General features: G+C 31.7%; 1 protein-coding gene across 6 annotated transcripts in view; it reads left to right on the top strand.

Annotated features, from left to right (window-relative positions):
- Window positions 1-16,041, top strand: part of PCDH9 (protocadherin 9) — an 870,283-nt gene that overhangs the window by 310,552 nt on the left and 543,690 nt on the right. For 2 of the 6 annotated variants that reach the window (XM_074329354.1, XM_074329353.1), the window contains exon 3: window positions 11,872-11,928. The exons of 2 other annotated variants lie outside the window; for them this stretch is intronic. In XM_074329354.1, the coding sequence (XP_074185455.1) occupies window positions 11,872-11,928 (57 nt within the window). Of the gene's footprint in view, window positions 1-11,826; window positions 11,929-16,041 lie in introns of all 6 variants that reach the window. 2 more of the 6 variants (XM_019712377.2, XM_019712375.2) reach the window with 1 other exon arrangement.

Here is a 16,041-nt window from a genome sequence, read left to right as displayed (position 1 = left end):
AAACTATCATGAACTTAAATATCCTTATTTAGTTGGAGTAAATTTATTTTGATATCATTGCAGGAAAAAAATGTGTTATTCTCTGACAAAGAACTATCATTCCATATCTTTCTAAAGAACACTATATAGGAAAAAAAACACAATGGATAAATTCCACTATGTACTTCACTCAGTAGATTGCATTTTCCCCCTCTACTTTGAAATTTTTACACGTTGCTGAATATATTTGGTATATATACAGAGTTCATCAAAATCACCATAATTATTTACCATCAACTTTTTCAGGACAAGTATGATTTCTTATATTTATTCTTTTTAACAATTTCATGAAAAACTATTTGGCACATAGGAAGATATTAAGAGATGTTTGTTGAGTGAATGGATGTATTTATGTGGGGGAAACTTCATAGAAGATGCATTTAATGTGCTTCATGAAGAGAATATCAAATCGTATGGTTTATCAATTTCTTCCTCAGAAATGTTTCCCAATTATGCTTCACATTTGTTAGTACACCTTTTCAAAATGAATGTTTGTATATGTTCCTGAAATTTATTTCTGGTGAACATCCATACCTCTCCTCTCCAGGGGAACAACTTGATAAGGATAAATTAGACAAGTGTTAGTCATCTAAGTCAACACAGTCATCTAAGTGTTACACTTCTATGTCCTCAGGATTAAAAGATAAACAGTCACGTGGTTTTGTTGAGGTTATATTAGTTTGCAGTTGGATACAAAGCAAGTAATTTAAAAGACAAATCTATTAGCAGTGACTACATCTGTCAGTGTTTCCTGTTTGTTAAAGAACATTCCTTCAGATATTCTTAACCCAAACCTATGAGAAAAAACATTTTTGAGAGTTTAGAGGTGAGCATATTTCTTAAGTGACTTGGTCTTGTTACTTAAAATTCATAGAATTTAAATTTTAAAAAATATATTTAAAGAACACTCTAGCCTTTTAAACATTTACAGCTAAATAGATTCTATACTTGCTGAAGAGATTCCATCCAACATCACTGTGATTAGTGTAATTTGGCCCTAAATACCCTATACTATTTCAAAAGCTACTCTATGTACCAATTATGTTTCTGAAGAGAAAGTAGAAGTATAGTCAATAAACGTGAGACTTTTGATAGTGGTGTTTTTCTCTTCATGAATAAAAAGATGGAACATGAGCATTAGTAATTATATGTTGTTTTTAATAGGGTAACACATTTTGAAAGCCACCAGCAAGATGAGAGCAAATGGTTATAACAGAATCAGTGCTACAGTGTTAGCATTCCTGAAGTCCCTTTATCAACTAAATTATGTACACCATTTTATGAAGGTCTAAAATTACAGACTGATATTTGGGAAAAAAAATACTACCTTAACTTTTAGGGTAATATATCTAATAATATCTCGCATATATGTTGCATTTGACTTAGAGAGTTGAAGGAGATCCTGTAGTCTAAACTTTCAATATCACAGACAAAGACACTGAGCTTGAAATGACAATGTCAGAAGACGGTAGAGCTGAGGTTCAACTGCAGGTCTCTAAAGTGCTAATGGGCACATTCTAGTGTATTCTGAAACATCCTCGTTTACTCTAAATCATTAATTAAAAAGTTACAAATTTTCACTAAAATGTACATACTGTACAATTTGCATAGGTGAATTTAAACTAAAAATGTGAAATTGTCAACTTATAAAATATATCTTAAAATTATGTATTCTAGAGGGAGCATCTGCTTATTAATGTGCTATATATAAAAAAGCAGAGCATGCTTTCTTTCTTTCTCTGCATATGCTGTTAAAAATATAGGTTCCACCTTTAGGATCTGTTCTAGAAAACATCTCAATATAAGAAGTATAATAAACCACTGAATTATTTAAGAATTTGCCTTAAAAGACAGTATTAAAGTAACTGGCGTGGCCTTGATTTTTTTTTTTTTTTTTAATTAAAGTCTATTGGGGTGACAATTGTGAGTAAATTTACATAGATTTCAGGTGTACATTTCTGTAGTACATCATCTAGATGTCACAGCCTTGAATTTTTAATTCACTTTAAATAACTCTAGATTTGAATCTCTGAATTTATTACCTGATTTCTTTGTCTGGAGGTTGACTTATAGATTGTTGTTAAAGACTGGCAAGGATAATATTATGTTAAAAGTTTATTTTTGGAAAGCATTTTTTTTCACAATTTAAGAACATAACTCTACTGTTGGCAATTATATTCAGTTAAGCTGTGTGTGGTTTTTTATTTTATTTCTCTATTTACCACAGACATTTCAAAATATAATTATAATTTTTTATAATATTTTTTCCAGAAATACTTCACCCTAAACTTCAAGATGCATTTATGATATATATATATATATATATATATATATATATATATAACAGGATATATATGATATAATACAATGTGATTTATTTCTAGCATATTAAAAAATATAAATAAATATATAATCTATCTTTATAGTTAAGAGTAAAATATTTTAGAAAAATATACTTTTTGATGTAATATTAATAACAGCAATTCTGTGTAATAAAGAACACTTGTGCATGTAAAACTATATGACATAATCCATATTAAAAAAAGAAACTTGTAAGTCACTCATATGAAACATATATTCACAAGCACGTGGCTTGTATGTTTGCATGTATGCACACACGTAAATGCAATTCACAAGTTGCCACCTCTGCATAAAAGAAGAATATTTACTGAGGGGAGATTTCATCACTGTATACCTGAACTCACTTTATCTTAGGCTCATGTAACTTTACTTTGCATTTTAATGACTGTTAATAGAACATATTAAATACTAATATCTTTTCTCTAATAAGTTAATGTTAGCACTGTATTTGGCACTCTTTCAAAACTCTTTGGAAATTTTAACCACCTACAAAATTTGAATGAGCTCTTCTTAAGCATTAATTGCCTAGAGTGAAAATGAAACTCATCATTTTCCTTTCCTGAAGTGAAGTCTTTCAGTTCAATCTGGAAACAGAACAAAAGATTTCATCTTCAAATTCCAAGAGAACACATCTAAAACAGGACCTCTTCCATAATATCTAGAATTTAAAATAGTTTTAGACAATCTATTTTTTGTATATTCAGAAAAAAAATTACTTTTTGTTTCTCTTCAAGGTACAAATATAATTAAATCAAAAATATATAAAAAGTCTCAGGGATTTTATAACAACAAATAATAAAATAAACTTGAACAACAAAACAATAGTCTTGAACGAAAACAGAACATTCATATTCCTGATTAAGTGTGGTACTGAAAATGTCTAATTTTGTGTTCGGACAGAAGTTAGTATCTCGCCTTCAGTGTCTGTGGAGTTGCAAAGGTCTATATAGCCTGCTTTCATTTATTTAAAATGCAGAATTAAGTTGCAATGTGCAGTGCCTACTGGCATTAATAGAGCTGTGCCCAAGCAATATAACATGTAATCCTTTTGTAATTTAAAACCTTTTAAAGTATTATTGCTCTTGTGAAATGGTTTTACAGTAAGGTTATAATACAAGGAAGGAAACAACAGGGAAATTGTGAAGTATAGAGCATTAGTATTTGAAGTACACTTTCTGAGGGATTTTATTTCTATACTTGCCCATAGCAACTGGGTCAAAAGAGGTGCATAAAACTAATATAACACCCATGAACCATTTAAAGAAAATGTTGCAGTGTGCACAGAGCAGCTACAATCCGTGGTCCTTATAAAGGTGGATTTGCATTGCTCTTCCTTGGTGAGTAATGACCTAAAATTGTATCCAGGTTGTCTATATTAAGTTAGAGAGCTTGGTAGTAATTGCTTATGAAGGAATTTATAGCTGCATGTGTGAAAATATATGGGCTATAAACGTATTTATTTATTTAGCAAAACTGTGCTTACCCTCATGCACCCAGCAGCCTAGGACCTGTGCCATCAGGACTCTTTGGCACACTCAGGGTTCAATTTGCAGATGTTTGCTCTGTTACTGCATATCTAGAGGGAACCTGCTGAGTAGCTTGACATAGGGGGCTATTTTTCAATTCTTAATTGAATTACCAAAAGTTGTACAAGATTACAAAGTTACTGGTTTTTCATTCTCCTCACATTAAATACTGTCTTGAGACAAGGAGTCAAAATGCAGCCTAACATAAGCCCTCTCAGAAATTGGATGCTTTTTAAAAAATATATCTCTATCTCTGTCTCTGTTTATTTGTGAATAGTCTCTTAGAAAAGGCTTGAAAGTTATTGCATAGAAGGAAAATCAACTAACCAAACATTGTCAGGAAATGGACACTATACACAATTGCTAAAACTTTATAGTAACCAAAGATATTTATGGCAATAGATTGCTCTCAAATACCACTTAAGCAATAACACATTGAGAGAAAGCTATTTCTTGGTTATGGTACTTGGCACCTATATGTTTTATTAAATTGTTACAATTGTTTGAAAAATGTCAGCCAGCATATAATAGAGACTATTAAATTGTGGAATAGCATATGCAAGAGGAATTGCTAAACAAAGAAAAAAAAACACAAAAAAAACATGTCATCTTGTACTTCACCTTGAACCTCTTCCTGAATTTCTTCAGACTTTACTTTCACATCCATATATATATATATATATATATATATATATATATATATATATATATATATTTTTTTTTTTTTTTTTTTTTACTAGTTTCAGGTCTACAAAACAATGTATAATTAAACATTTAAACCCCTCACGAGGTGATAACCTCCCCAGTCTACTACCCCTCTGACATTGTATATAGCTGTTACAATGGCACTGATTTCTTAGGTATTTTTTAATCCTCTTTTTACTTAGATGTGTTAAGATTTTTGTGATTATAAAGTATTCCTATATCTCAACTGTTTTGGAACAAATGGGTTCCATTTAACGTATCATAAAATAGTAAATTGATGTAAATGTTGTACTAATGCTTTAAAAGTGACCTACAGCTACAAAGTGTACAATAAGAAATACAGTTTCTTTTTAAATCTGTTAATATCGCTTAATTACAGGGAACTATAATTGAGAGAAGTCAACTGGCCTATTTAATGGCCTGTGCCAAAAGACCATATAAAGTCAGCTTTTGTTTTCTCATTAATCCCACGTGACACAGTCAAGTGCTCATAGTTCATTGCGCAGCAGTGATTACGTCCATCCACCTTGTCTCTCTGCAAACCTGGAATAAAAATGGAAAGGCTTGTTAGACAGAGAACTAAAATGCTATTGAGAAAGAGAAAAGGAGGTATATTTGGGACATGAAGAAGAGAGAAGTTCTCTAAACTGAAAGGAGATCTGGAATGGAGATTGTGAAAAGTGTGGAGGAGAATTTACGCAAAGTGAGCAGGGTCAGTGGTCAGTTCAGCGAGTGCTGAAGCATATCTCAGTAACATACATACCAAGGAGTCTGCTATCTTGGAAGAATCTAGAGGGTGGGCTTGGCCAAGTCACCGGGGAGGAAAATGCTGCTGGCCCCAGATGTTGAACAGGAACAAATGTCTTCATATACACAGTAGTTAAATGCAAATGTATCCACCTAGGTAACATATGGCTGCTAGGAATTCACTTCCTGCCACGAGTTGCTAAGGGTCCAGTTGGAGAAACAAAACATGACGACTAAATCCACTGTTTTGTTTAATGTTTCTACTACAGATACTCAATCTATGGTACTAATGCACTTTATTTTGTGATCGAATTTGTGATGCAAAATGTAGGACGCAGGAAAGTTAATTTTGCAATGAATTTGTTTGTTGGGGACAAAACAAAACAACAACAAAACAGTTACAAAGAAATTTTCTAACCCAGAGGGTTAGAAACCAAACCAATCTGTGTGACTATTAATCAGTGTAAAAATCTTGCATTTATTAATTTATTCTTTAATTTCACTTAAAATATTTACCAAATAAGACCTAACCGGAAAATAAGCCCTACTATGATTTTTCAGTATGACATCCCCTGAACATAAGCTCTCATGTGTCTTTTGGAGCCAAAATTAATATGAGACCTGGTCTTATTTTGGGGGAAACACGGTACCTAGTAATGCTGCAGGCAATGCATTATATGTTGGAGATAAATTGTCAACAGGAGGATCCTTTTCCCTCAGGAAGTGAAAGAAAGCAGGACTATATATAACGGAAGCAGAGAAAGACATTTACGCTCCAGTACTACAGGAGGGAAAACAAGCATGTTATTTCCCTGGTTTTAGAAAACACTTTCTATTGAAAGATCATATTGTTCTTTAGCCAAATTAGGAGCCTGACACCTATGTGGTGCCTTCATTTCTGAAGATGCACAATTTTAAGATTTGATGGCTTATACAACCTTTCATAACTATTATTAGCAATCTCGTTGAGGTGTATTTAAAAAATTCAGAATAAAATAGAGAAATAAGAAAAATATCTATGTTCCTGGTATCCAGAATTAACAGATGCTAATATTTTTTATATTTATGTCTCCAATTTTTAAACAACAATACTTTTTTAAAAGAAGAGAAAACAATTTTTAAAAAATAGACTCCTATGTACTATGGATGTAGTTGATGTTTATTTTAAATTATTTTGCTGTTCACCCTTTTTTCTTATTCTACAAAAGTAATCTCTACCTTGAAATTGATATATATTCTAACCATCTATATTTCTGTGATTTGGTTAGGTATTTATATGGCATTTGATTTTAAAATATGTACTGCATTTTCATTTTAAGTCAAAGTATATATTACTCAAGCTGAGTACCTCTGGGTTCACCACAATCCAATAAATATTTTTGCTTTGTTTTTCAAATGTATTTAATGATGACAGAAAAATAAACCAATGGAGAAGCATACATAGAAGACATTAGAGAGAAGGCTCTAGATAAAGGCTCAAGGCTACCTGATTTGAGACAGAGTAAGTTTGAGGGCATTAAACTATCAGAACCTACTGTATGGATCCCTTAAAATATAAATGCTGTCAGTTTCAAGAAATACTCATAAAACTATGAGCTTTGAGCTAAGCATATTTAGGAATGTTCTCAAAGTTCTGCCCTTGTCTTTTCGTACCGGAAATTGTTCGTGTGTCTGATTGAGAAAGTATATTAGAGTCAGGAACCATTGGAGAACCTACCTTCTGAGAAAGTACTCAGGCCTCATCTTCTCTAGGCTTTTCAGCTTTCACAACAACAATAACAACATGAACAGTTAATTGGTTCCAGAAAGAGAGTGTGAGAGATGAGAGGAAAACCATGAATATGTGTTTTTCTGGAAGGCTAGCCACACAAATGTCAGCAAGTCATGTGCTGTTGCTGGCTCAGGGCATGGCGCCCCGTGCACCAGAAGGAAGGTGTTATCAGTTGTGTCAAGTGGGATGAGGCCTGAGAACTGTGCCTTGAGTTACTAATGTGGAGGTCATGGTTGACCACAATACTTCATAGAGCAGTTTCAAGGGCCTGGGGTGGTGACAGTGTGATCCATGTGGGTTGTTCAAAAATATGTATGGAGAGAAGTTACCTACACCAAGTAGAGACCATTCTTTACGTGGATTCTTTTCTGTAAATGTGAATTTCTTATTAACCTTTAGGGCTTTTGTACCAAAAGTTTTAAGAATGTTTTAGAATTCCTCATGAAAGGACTTCTTAGTTTCTTAAAATGGGTAGGAAAAAAAACATAATCAGTGGGAGTTTTTAACACGTAGAATTGTTACTTAATGAAACCGATGGCAAAAAAATACAAGGCTACTGCCTCTGTAATGGTTGCACAAAATGTATAACTGTTCCATTCATTTTTTTAGCAAACAACCTTGATTTTATAAGAAGCTATGGGGAGTAATAGACGAACAGGCTATATTGCTGCTACTGTAGAATTGCGTGGAAAATATAAAGAACTACCCCTTTTTAGCAAAGAAAACAATTGTATCTTATTTATCATTATGTGATTTTTTCATAAAACTTTTGTTGCCTTTGCTGTTATTGATATTTTTCTTTTTATATGTGGCTATGAAACTCTTTCTTAGGAATTTATATCAGAGAGTAAGCTAATAATCCTGATTATGAGGCAAGTTGGAGTAGTTATTTCTATAGTATAGCTAATGATAATTTCTCAGGAACTGCAATAGATGTTTCAGGGAAGAAAGATTTAGCCACATAATAATATGCAGACTATTAATCATCAGTAATGGAAAACTTCAAATTGACTTCAAAGAATAAAACAAATGTATTTAGAGTGCTTTCCATTTAATATGATAGTTGTTATTGAGCTCTGGACCTCTGAAGTTTGATTTACATATGTTTCCTGCAGTATTAAATCTGATTTAGCAAAATTATCTTAACTATAATTCACTATATATTCTTTTCAAATTTGGCAAACAGAAAAAAAATTTAGTGTGTGAAATCTTGAAATATTTATTGTTAGGAGGATTTGTGGTGATTAAATTATCTTCGTCAGAAGGAATTGGTTTTTTAAAGTTTTGGCTATTTTATGTTTGATCTTAAATATTGTTTGTATTGCTATCATATTTTTTTCTTTCATTTCCTTTTTTTATGCTCTAATTCATAGATTTGTAACCCCCAGAGGCTATTGACATCATAAAACTCAAAATTTGTTCAAAGTAAGGATGTAAGAGTGGGTTAAACTTTTCCTCTGATGCCATTTACTGTTCTATAAACAGAGGCTGTTCCAGAATTAGATACAGGAGAGATTTCTGGGTGAAATATTTTTGGAATAAAGCGACTTACCTGAGTTCTACAGTCATATTGTGCTTGTATTGTATTTCCTTAGGTAGGTTAGAAGACAAGGCATGCTATTAGTGCTCACCCCTCAGTACTGCCACTGTTTATGAAGCACCTATCCCTTTATTTCATAGTCGTTTCATGTATTAAGTCCGATTCTATCACTTCTTATCATTGGATATGATGTTAAATTTAATGCACTAATAACTTCTGTCCCTATCCTCAAATTAATCCTCATATACTTCATGGTTGAAGCACCGTCAAACTACTCACAGCTCACAGGCCTAGTCATGAGAATTCATAGCTTCTAGCCTTCGCATATGCTCTTGCTTCTGTCACGAATTTCTTCTAACCATTGATTCCATTATTGGTCCATCTTTCAAGCTTCTGCCCGTGAATCAAACCCAGGAGTCAAGTTGTTCCCTCTTATCTGTCCCTTCCCAATCTGTGCATCCATTTTCACATGGCATTTTTACATATCATGGTGCTTATTTGTTTTTGTGTATGATTTCATTGCTAGAGTGATGGTATTGCAGATATTAAATGCTGTATCTGGGTCAACCAATACAATTTTGACACATTTGCATGCACTCAGCAAATGATTGATGATCAAAAAATAAACAAAGCAGAATAGGGGAATAAATGAGCAAATGAATAGATCTTGAAGGGAGATATGGCAGAGTAGTTAATAGCCCAATTCTTGTCATTTAGGAATGCTTTTACTGGGCAAATTCTTGTACAAAGAACTTTGAATATATCTGAACTTCTTTCTTCCCTACCTGTTAAGGAAGGATTATATTTTCTACCTCTCTGCAGAGGTTTCTTGTGGATAATACATAAAATCTTGTCTACATAGATAGAAAGTATTATACAAATACAGGTGTTTTTTTTTTTTTAGAGGCATTATGATATCCATAAAAAAAAAATCATGTGATCTATGATGGGTTAAAAAAGGACAAGGCGTAGCAAATGCTAAAGAGCTAGACATCAGACTGAAAGAAAAGTGAAGCCAAAAATTCACTATAATATCCCGAGGGCCAGACGAAGAAATGTTAACGTTAGCTCAGGGAGTCCGAAATCTGGCCACACATTACAACTATCTGGATATTTTAAAAAACTATTATATATCTGGTGTGGGGTGGGGCTCAGTCGTGAACATTTTTAAAAACTCCGAGGTGATTGTCATACAGTCAGGGTGAGAGCCACTGCTGGGTCACCAAAATTGAGGAAATGTTTCTAGGGAGAAAAACTGCATAATACATGAGGTATTTTTAAAAGATTAATCAGCATGAATAGGTATGAGGAGAGGCTAGCGACAGGAATTGAGTGATTAAAATGTCTAGGAACATCACAAATGAAAAGATCTGTTTCTAAGTAATAAACTTTTTTTTTTTCTTAGAAAGTTAAGGAAGCCACTGTGGAGAGATATCAAAGATAGGCCTTATTAGTTAACAGTGAAATTGTTCAGACAAACTTAGGCTCTTTTCAAGAATTAATACTGGCAGAGCAGAATTTTACAAACTGCATCTAGATCACAAGCAGAGGTTAAAATGACAATCACTATTTGTTCAGTTACCCATGAAAAGTTCCTAGAGGAGGTTAAGTTTTGAACATAATGGATTGATAATGTTTGTAGAGAGAACAGACAGACTATATATATATATATATTTTTTTTTTTTTTTTTCTTTTTCTTTTCATACCAAAAGTTTCTAATATGGGTTGGGGTTTGAAAGTCAGATCTTCCTAGACTTCCATATTGCTACATTTTCTGAAACAAACAGACAAACAAAAATAAATAAATGAGATACTTAATTGATATCTTCAAAATGTAACGGAGAGTATCCCGGAAATCATTTAATGCACGTGCCCCTTTCCTGGGTTTAAAGTAATTTTAAAATAAAAATAAACATTTAAAAATGTAATGCGAGTGTTTTAAACTGATTTAAATATATAAAACGGTGATCTTGAGATAACAATGTACTTAACTAGATATACTAAACTCTAAAACTCATTTGCTTTTTAAACTATTTTTGATAATAATATTCTAACAGCTTGTTTTTTGGGATGGAAAACGTAAAATTTTGTTAGTGAATAAAAAATGTAGCATACTAGTTTGAACAAATATTATCTTCCCTACTTATGTTGTAAAAATCTGTGCATATGTTGTAGTCTTATGGGAGAGGAAACATTGTGTATCAATGCTGAACCCTTTCTGGAGGCACTACAATATCTTTTAGTAAAGTAGAAATCTTAGAAACCCCAATGTTTTGTTTAATGAACAAACAGCAAGACTAATAAATACTATTTTCCTTGAATCTAACCAGATATTTAAGGAAGAAGGAAGCAAGAATAACAAGAAGTAAATGATATCCTATTTTCACATAAAAAATACTTTAGTGAGGAATATGAAAAAGAGCCATTTTAATATTTTAACAGAGAAAGACCAAGCGATAATTTAATATCTTGCCTTCTATAATTCACATCTATTTCCAAGTGAATTATTTTAGTTAACCTGTTTTTTAAAAAAATACTTTATATTTGGTACACAAAAAAGTAAAATCATATTTTAAGATCTTAAGCTTTTAGTTTTCAATTTTGTCTATTTCAAATGCATCATTTATAAAGGCCATGCACATGGTAGATGAGTTTTGCGACATTGCCCAGAAAGCTGGGTAGCAACCCAACCTTGGGAAAAATATTTATTATGCCTCTTTTTCTTCATCTGTAAGTGAGACATAAAATAATATCTATGTCACAGGTTATCTGTATTACATATATGAAGCATTTGAATAATATCATACAAAAATAGTAATGTGAAAATTTACTAAATGTGTTTTAGGTACTGAAATCACAAGCATAATAAATAAACATTGCTTAAAAAATAAAAGGTAAAAATAAAATTACATTTTTGATTTCTTTAGTTTTAGTTAAACTATTTGACAATTTGTTTATCCTGGGATGATTTTTTATCTTTTTGGTAAAGGCTCGGTATTAATGCATGTACCTGTGAGTGTAGATCCTTGTTAGTTCAAGTGCTACTCTTTAATTAGACTCTTAGCAAACAACCATGTCTCTCAATAGACACTCTAATGTGGAGTGGTTTGTCACAATTATTTGGTAATCTCTTTCAGTGTAATTCACACAGCAAAAGTGACAATATTCCTGTCACTCCTCAGAAATGTCCCAGCTCTGCGGGTTTCCACATTCAGGAGAATGAAGAAAGCCATTATGAGGTATGCCATATCTCTATAGAGACCATTCTCAGTACTGAGCAATTCGCATTTTCCTAGTGATTTTAAATACTGTAAGTTAACTATTATAAATATTTTCTTTGCTGATCTCTTATATGTTCATATTTTTATGCTAGTACTTTTTCAAAACAACTTTAAGTAAACCATTTTAGAACAAAAGCAAATGATAATCATTTTTTTTTCCTTTTTGGTAATGATCTAACTATTAAAAAGAGTATAATGTTCTTGTCATTGAATGAAAATTGTTGATGTTTATCTAATTTTGGAGGAAGTAATAAGCAACTTTCATAGCTATATGTTCTTACTAATTTACTTGTATTAGTTGAGCTAAAAGATGCACAATTCTATTTGTTGAAAGGTTGATTTGCTTCATCCCCTACTCTCAAGGGAAGTAGGAGACAATGCTGCTTAATATAAACAGGCAAAATTGGAATTATCATTAATCTTTTCCTTTTCTTTTACTATTTTTTTCTCATCTCAGCTTGATCCTTCATTTTTATTTTGAATTTAAAATTTAAAAAAAATATTTGTTTTAATGTGTCCATCCACTGTAAATTGTAGAAGATCCCTTTCTTTCTTTCTTTTCTTTTCTTTTTTTTTTTTTTTTTTTTTTTTTATGTTGGGAGGGTCATTCCAGTACCAATTATTTTAACATGGCTGGATACAGAGATATGTTCTCTCTAATTTCAATTTTTTTAAATTGGGGTGTAAAATAACATAAAATTTATCATTGTAATATTTTTTAAATGTATAGCTCAGTAGTGTAAAGTACATTTACATTGTGCAATAGAAGATCCATATTTTTAAGGAACTGTGTTTCAATATTTAACACTAATTTTAATACATAAATCTTTGTTTTCCCTAATTTCCACAGTCATAGCATAATATAGATAGATGATAGATAGCTAGATAGCTAGATAGCTAGATGATGATAGATAGATAGATAGATAGATAGATAGATGATAGATAGATAATGTATATGCATATATATCTATGTCTGTGTCAGTGTGTTAGTGTGTAGTCTATTTTCTTATTGAAGCTAGATTTCTCTCCCCGACCCCCATCCCCTTAAAGGTATTGAAAACATTTTGATTATTATTAGCAGTAAGGATTTTTTGCACTTGTTTTTACCAACAAAGGAATCAATCATTCTCAAAAGCCCCAGTAGTTATGGAGGTCTGAAGAACTATTTTGAAAAAAATTTGATTGATAAGCAACTTCATTTTGGACAGTTAATTGAGGTAGAAAAAGGGTAAAATGAAAATTTGGACAGTTTTATTCCCTAATTTATCCTCCACATATTTTTGTTATTTTTCTTTATGTGGATCTAACTATTCAGAAACACCCTTCGAAACTACAGCATCCATTCTTCTCTTACATTGCTTTTATTTTCTTCTTTAGCTTCTCTTTCTCAAAAATCTTAATCACTGGACAGTTGAGGGAAGAACTATAAATTTAGCCTTTGATTTGTTATAATCACTGTGTATGTTTCAAATGTTTAGAACACAGGAGATTCTCCCATTAATCACCCTTATTTAATTCAATAATAACACAACAACCCTTATTCTATGGTAGAAATAAGTAGGTTTTATTCATAAATAAAAACTCATGTAAATATTTAAAAAAACCTACCCAAAATGTTCTGAAAGCCATTGAAATCCAAGTGAATTTCAAGTTTCTAGAATATATATATATATAACATTTTCATGTCTGTGGTGTTGAGTAAAGAATCTCTACTCTTCAGACAGCTTTTTGATTACCCAGGGAGTGAAATGGGGAAATTGTACTGAAGATTTCCTTATTTTTTTCTTGAGAATTTAAATGATCTATAATTAAAATAATTTTCTACAAACCATATGATTTTTATCCTTAGATATTTTATAAGGTCCAAAGCATAAGAACAGTTTTTACAGTGTTTACTTGACTAAAGTTGTAGGGAATATGGACAAGAAAAAAAACGATACCAAGAGCTATGGTGTTAATTTATATTATGACTTCAATTAGCAAAGAACAGTGAAAGTAAATTGTGTGCTATATTTCCAAACAAAAGAAAGTAGACAAATTATTTTAGAAATCTTTTATTCCACAAATTCTCATGTAACCATTATCCGTTATGTCCACTGTAGTTTGAATGGTTTCAAACTAGGCCATCTCTAAGGTCCTATCTCTCTCTAGTGGTCTATGATACTAAATAAATGTGATGATAATGACAACTGACATGTTCGTAGCACATATTCTGTGCCAGGGTGTATTTCAAGCTCCTTATGTGTATATCTGACCATCATTTACATTTTGCCCTTGATCAGTTCAAATTGCTTTTGACCATAATATGCTTAATATCTTAAGTTATATTTAAGCAGAGAGATAGCCTCTGAGGTGTCCTGTAAAATAAAACTTGAAGACAGAAATGATGTCAGCTTTGGAGTTCTATAAAGTATTTTGAGAGACAGGGTTTCTGTATAAATACTTAAGATCTGCAGGCCAATAACAAAGGGGATAGTTTTAGTAACCAATCATTTAATAGTTATTACTCTAGTATGAATCATTCTTGAGAATTAACAACAAAAGGTGATTAGAACCTACAAATTAGTGCCTGTGCTACCTTATTGTTTTTCATTTTCTTGAATAATGTGCTAAGCCTGGTAACTGAATGCATATTACTATTTTTTTTAATTTTTTCACAATTTGTACTTCTCTTTAGCATCTTACTAAAAAAAGAGGGTGTTTGTTATTTTATCATAAAAGCTTAAAAGCATAAACTATACTGTTCCAATAGAAGGTCATATTTTGTATCAATTAATGTTGGATTATCTGAATAAAGTTATTACATTTGTATTATGACATTAGAAACAGAATAAAACCAAAGATGATATGCCTAACAAGGTTTTAATTGCTCTCAAATTATCATTCTTAACCTGCCACTCTTAATTTAGCTATGACAGTTATTGCTTATACAGAAATGTTAATATCAACTATTGAGTAACTTATGTACCAGATACTATCCTAAGCACTTCCTATGTATTACCAATTTATCTAATCTAATACTGAGTATAAAACAGGCTACAATTTCATCTACCCCTAGGAAAAAATTCTGTCAATTGATCTCTTAAGTGCTCATTTACAATTTTCTTCATATGTATCCTGTTATAAGATATGTTAAATATAGGGAATTTTCATATTGTAATTGATAAAATATAGCTCATTTAATCCTGACAACAATCTCATTAGATAGGTACTATTATTTTTCCCATTTTACAGGTGGGAAACTAGACACAAAGTTTACATAATTTTCTCACGTTCACAGACGTAGTAATTAGTGGAGCTGGAATATAAAAGTAACATGTCTTCAGAAACTGCAACGTTAACTACTCTGTGACAATGTCTAAGTAAAAACAAAATAAAATCACAGGCTATTTGACTGTCAGGGACCACAGAGATTATGCAGTCATACTATTGACACATAACTTAAAAACAAGAAATACGGAGTAGCTTGTCCTAGATCACAGAACTAGCTAGTGATAGCACCAGATTTAGATCCAGGTTTTCTGATCTTGGACTAAATACCTCTGAACTGTATTCAATTTTTCTAAACAAGTGTCAAAGAAAATAGTTCATATTTGAAATTTTTCTTAAGTTAGATTTCAGATACGGTGTGGAAGTTAAACGAACTGTCATGTTTAAGTTTCCTTTTCAGGCAGGCCTTCCTTCACTGGGTACACAAAGCATGATATGGTTAAAATAGAAGCAAAGAAATGAATAAGTGCACATTGTTGTCATACAATAAATATGTATTACCTTTACTAAGCATCTTTGAGCTCCAAACTTTAGTCATTTCTTCTGTTATATTCAAATATCTTTACCTATGAAATAGCATAGAATGTAGGCAGGTAGAGCTTTTAGTGTCTATATTCTGCATTCTGCAGGGAAATATCTCAGTTATTGGAATTCACACAAAACTGCATCTCAGTATGAGTAGCTGTTTCCTGTCACAGTTTTTGATGCTTGAGCTAAAGTATTTCTACAAAGTGGTCTAGTGTTCAGTGTATGAATTTTTGAGATAAGAGTTTTTCCTTGTAGCAATGCAATCCAAAAAAA

Source organism: Rhinolophus sinicus, linkage group LG04 (assembly GCF_036562045.2).
Source record: "Rhinolophus sinicus isolate RSC01 linkage group LG04, ASM3656204v1, whole genome shotgun sequence".
Lineage (NCBI taxonomy): Eukaryota > Metazoa > Chordata > Mammalia > Chiroptera > Rhinolophidae > Rhinolophus > Rhinolophus sinicus.
The sequence above is the reverse complement of the archived record's forward strand: the minus strand, read 5'-3'. Positions and strand labels throughout refer to the sequence as shown.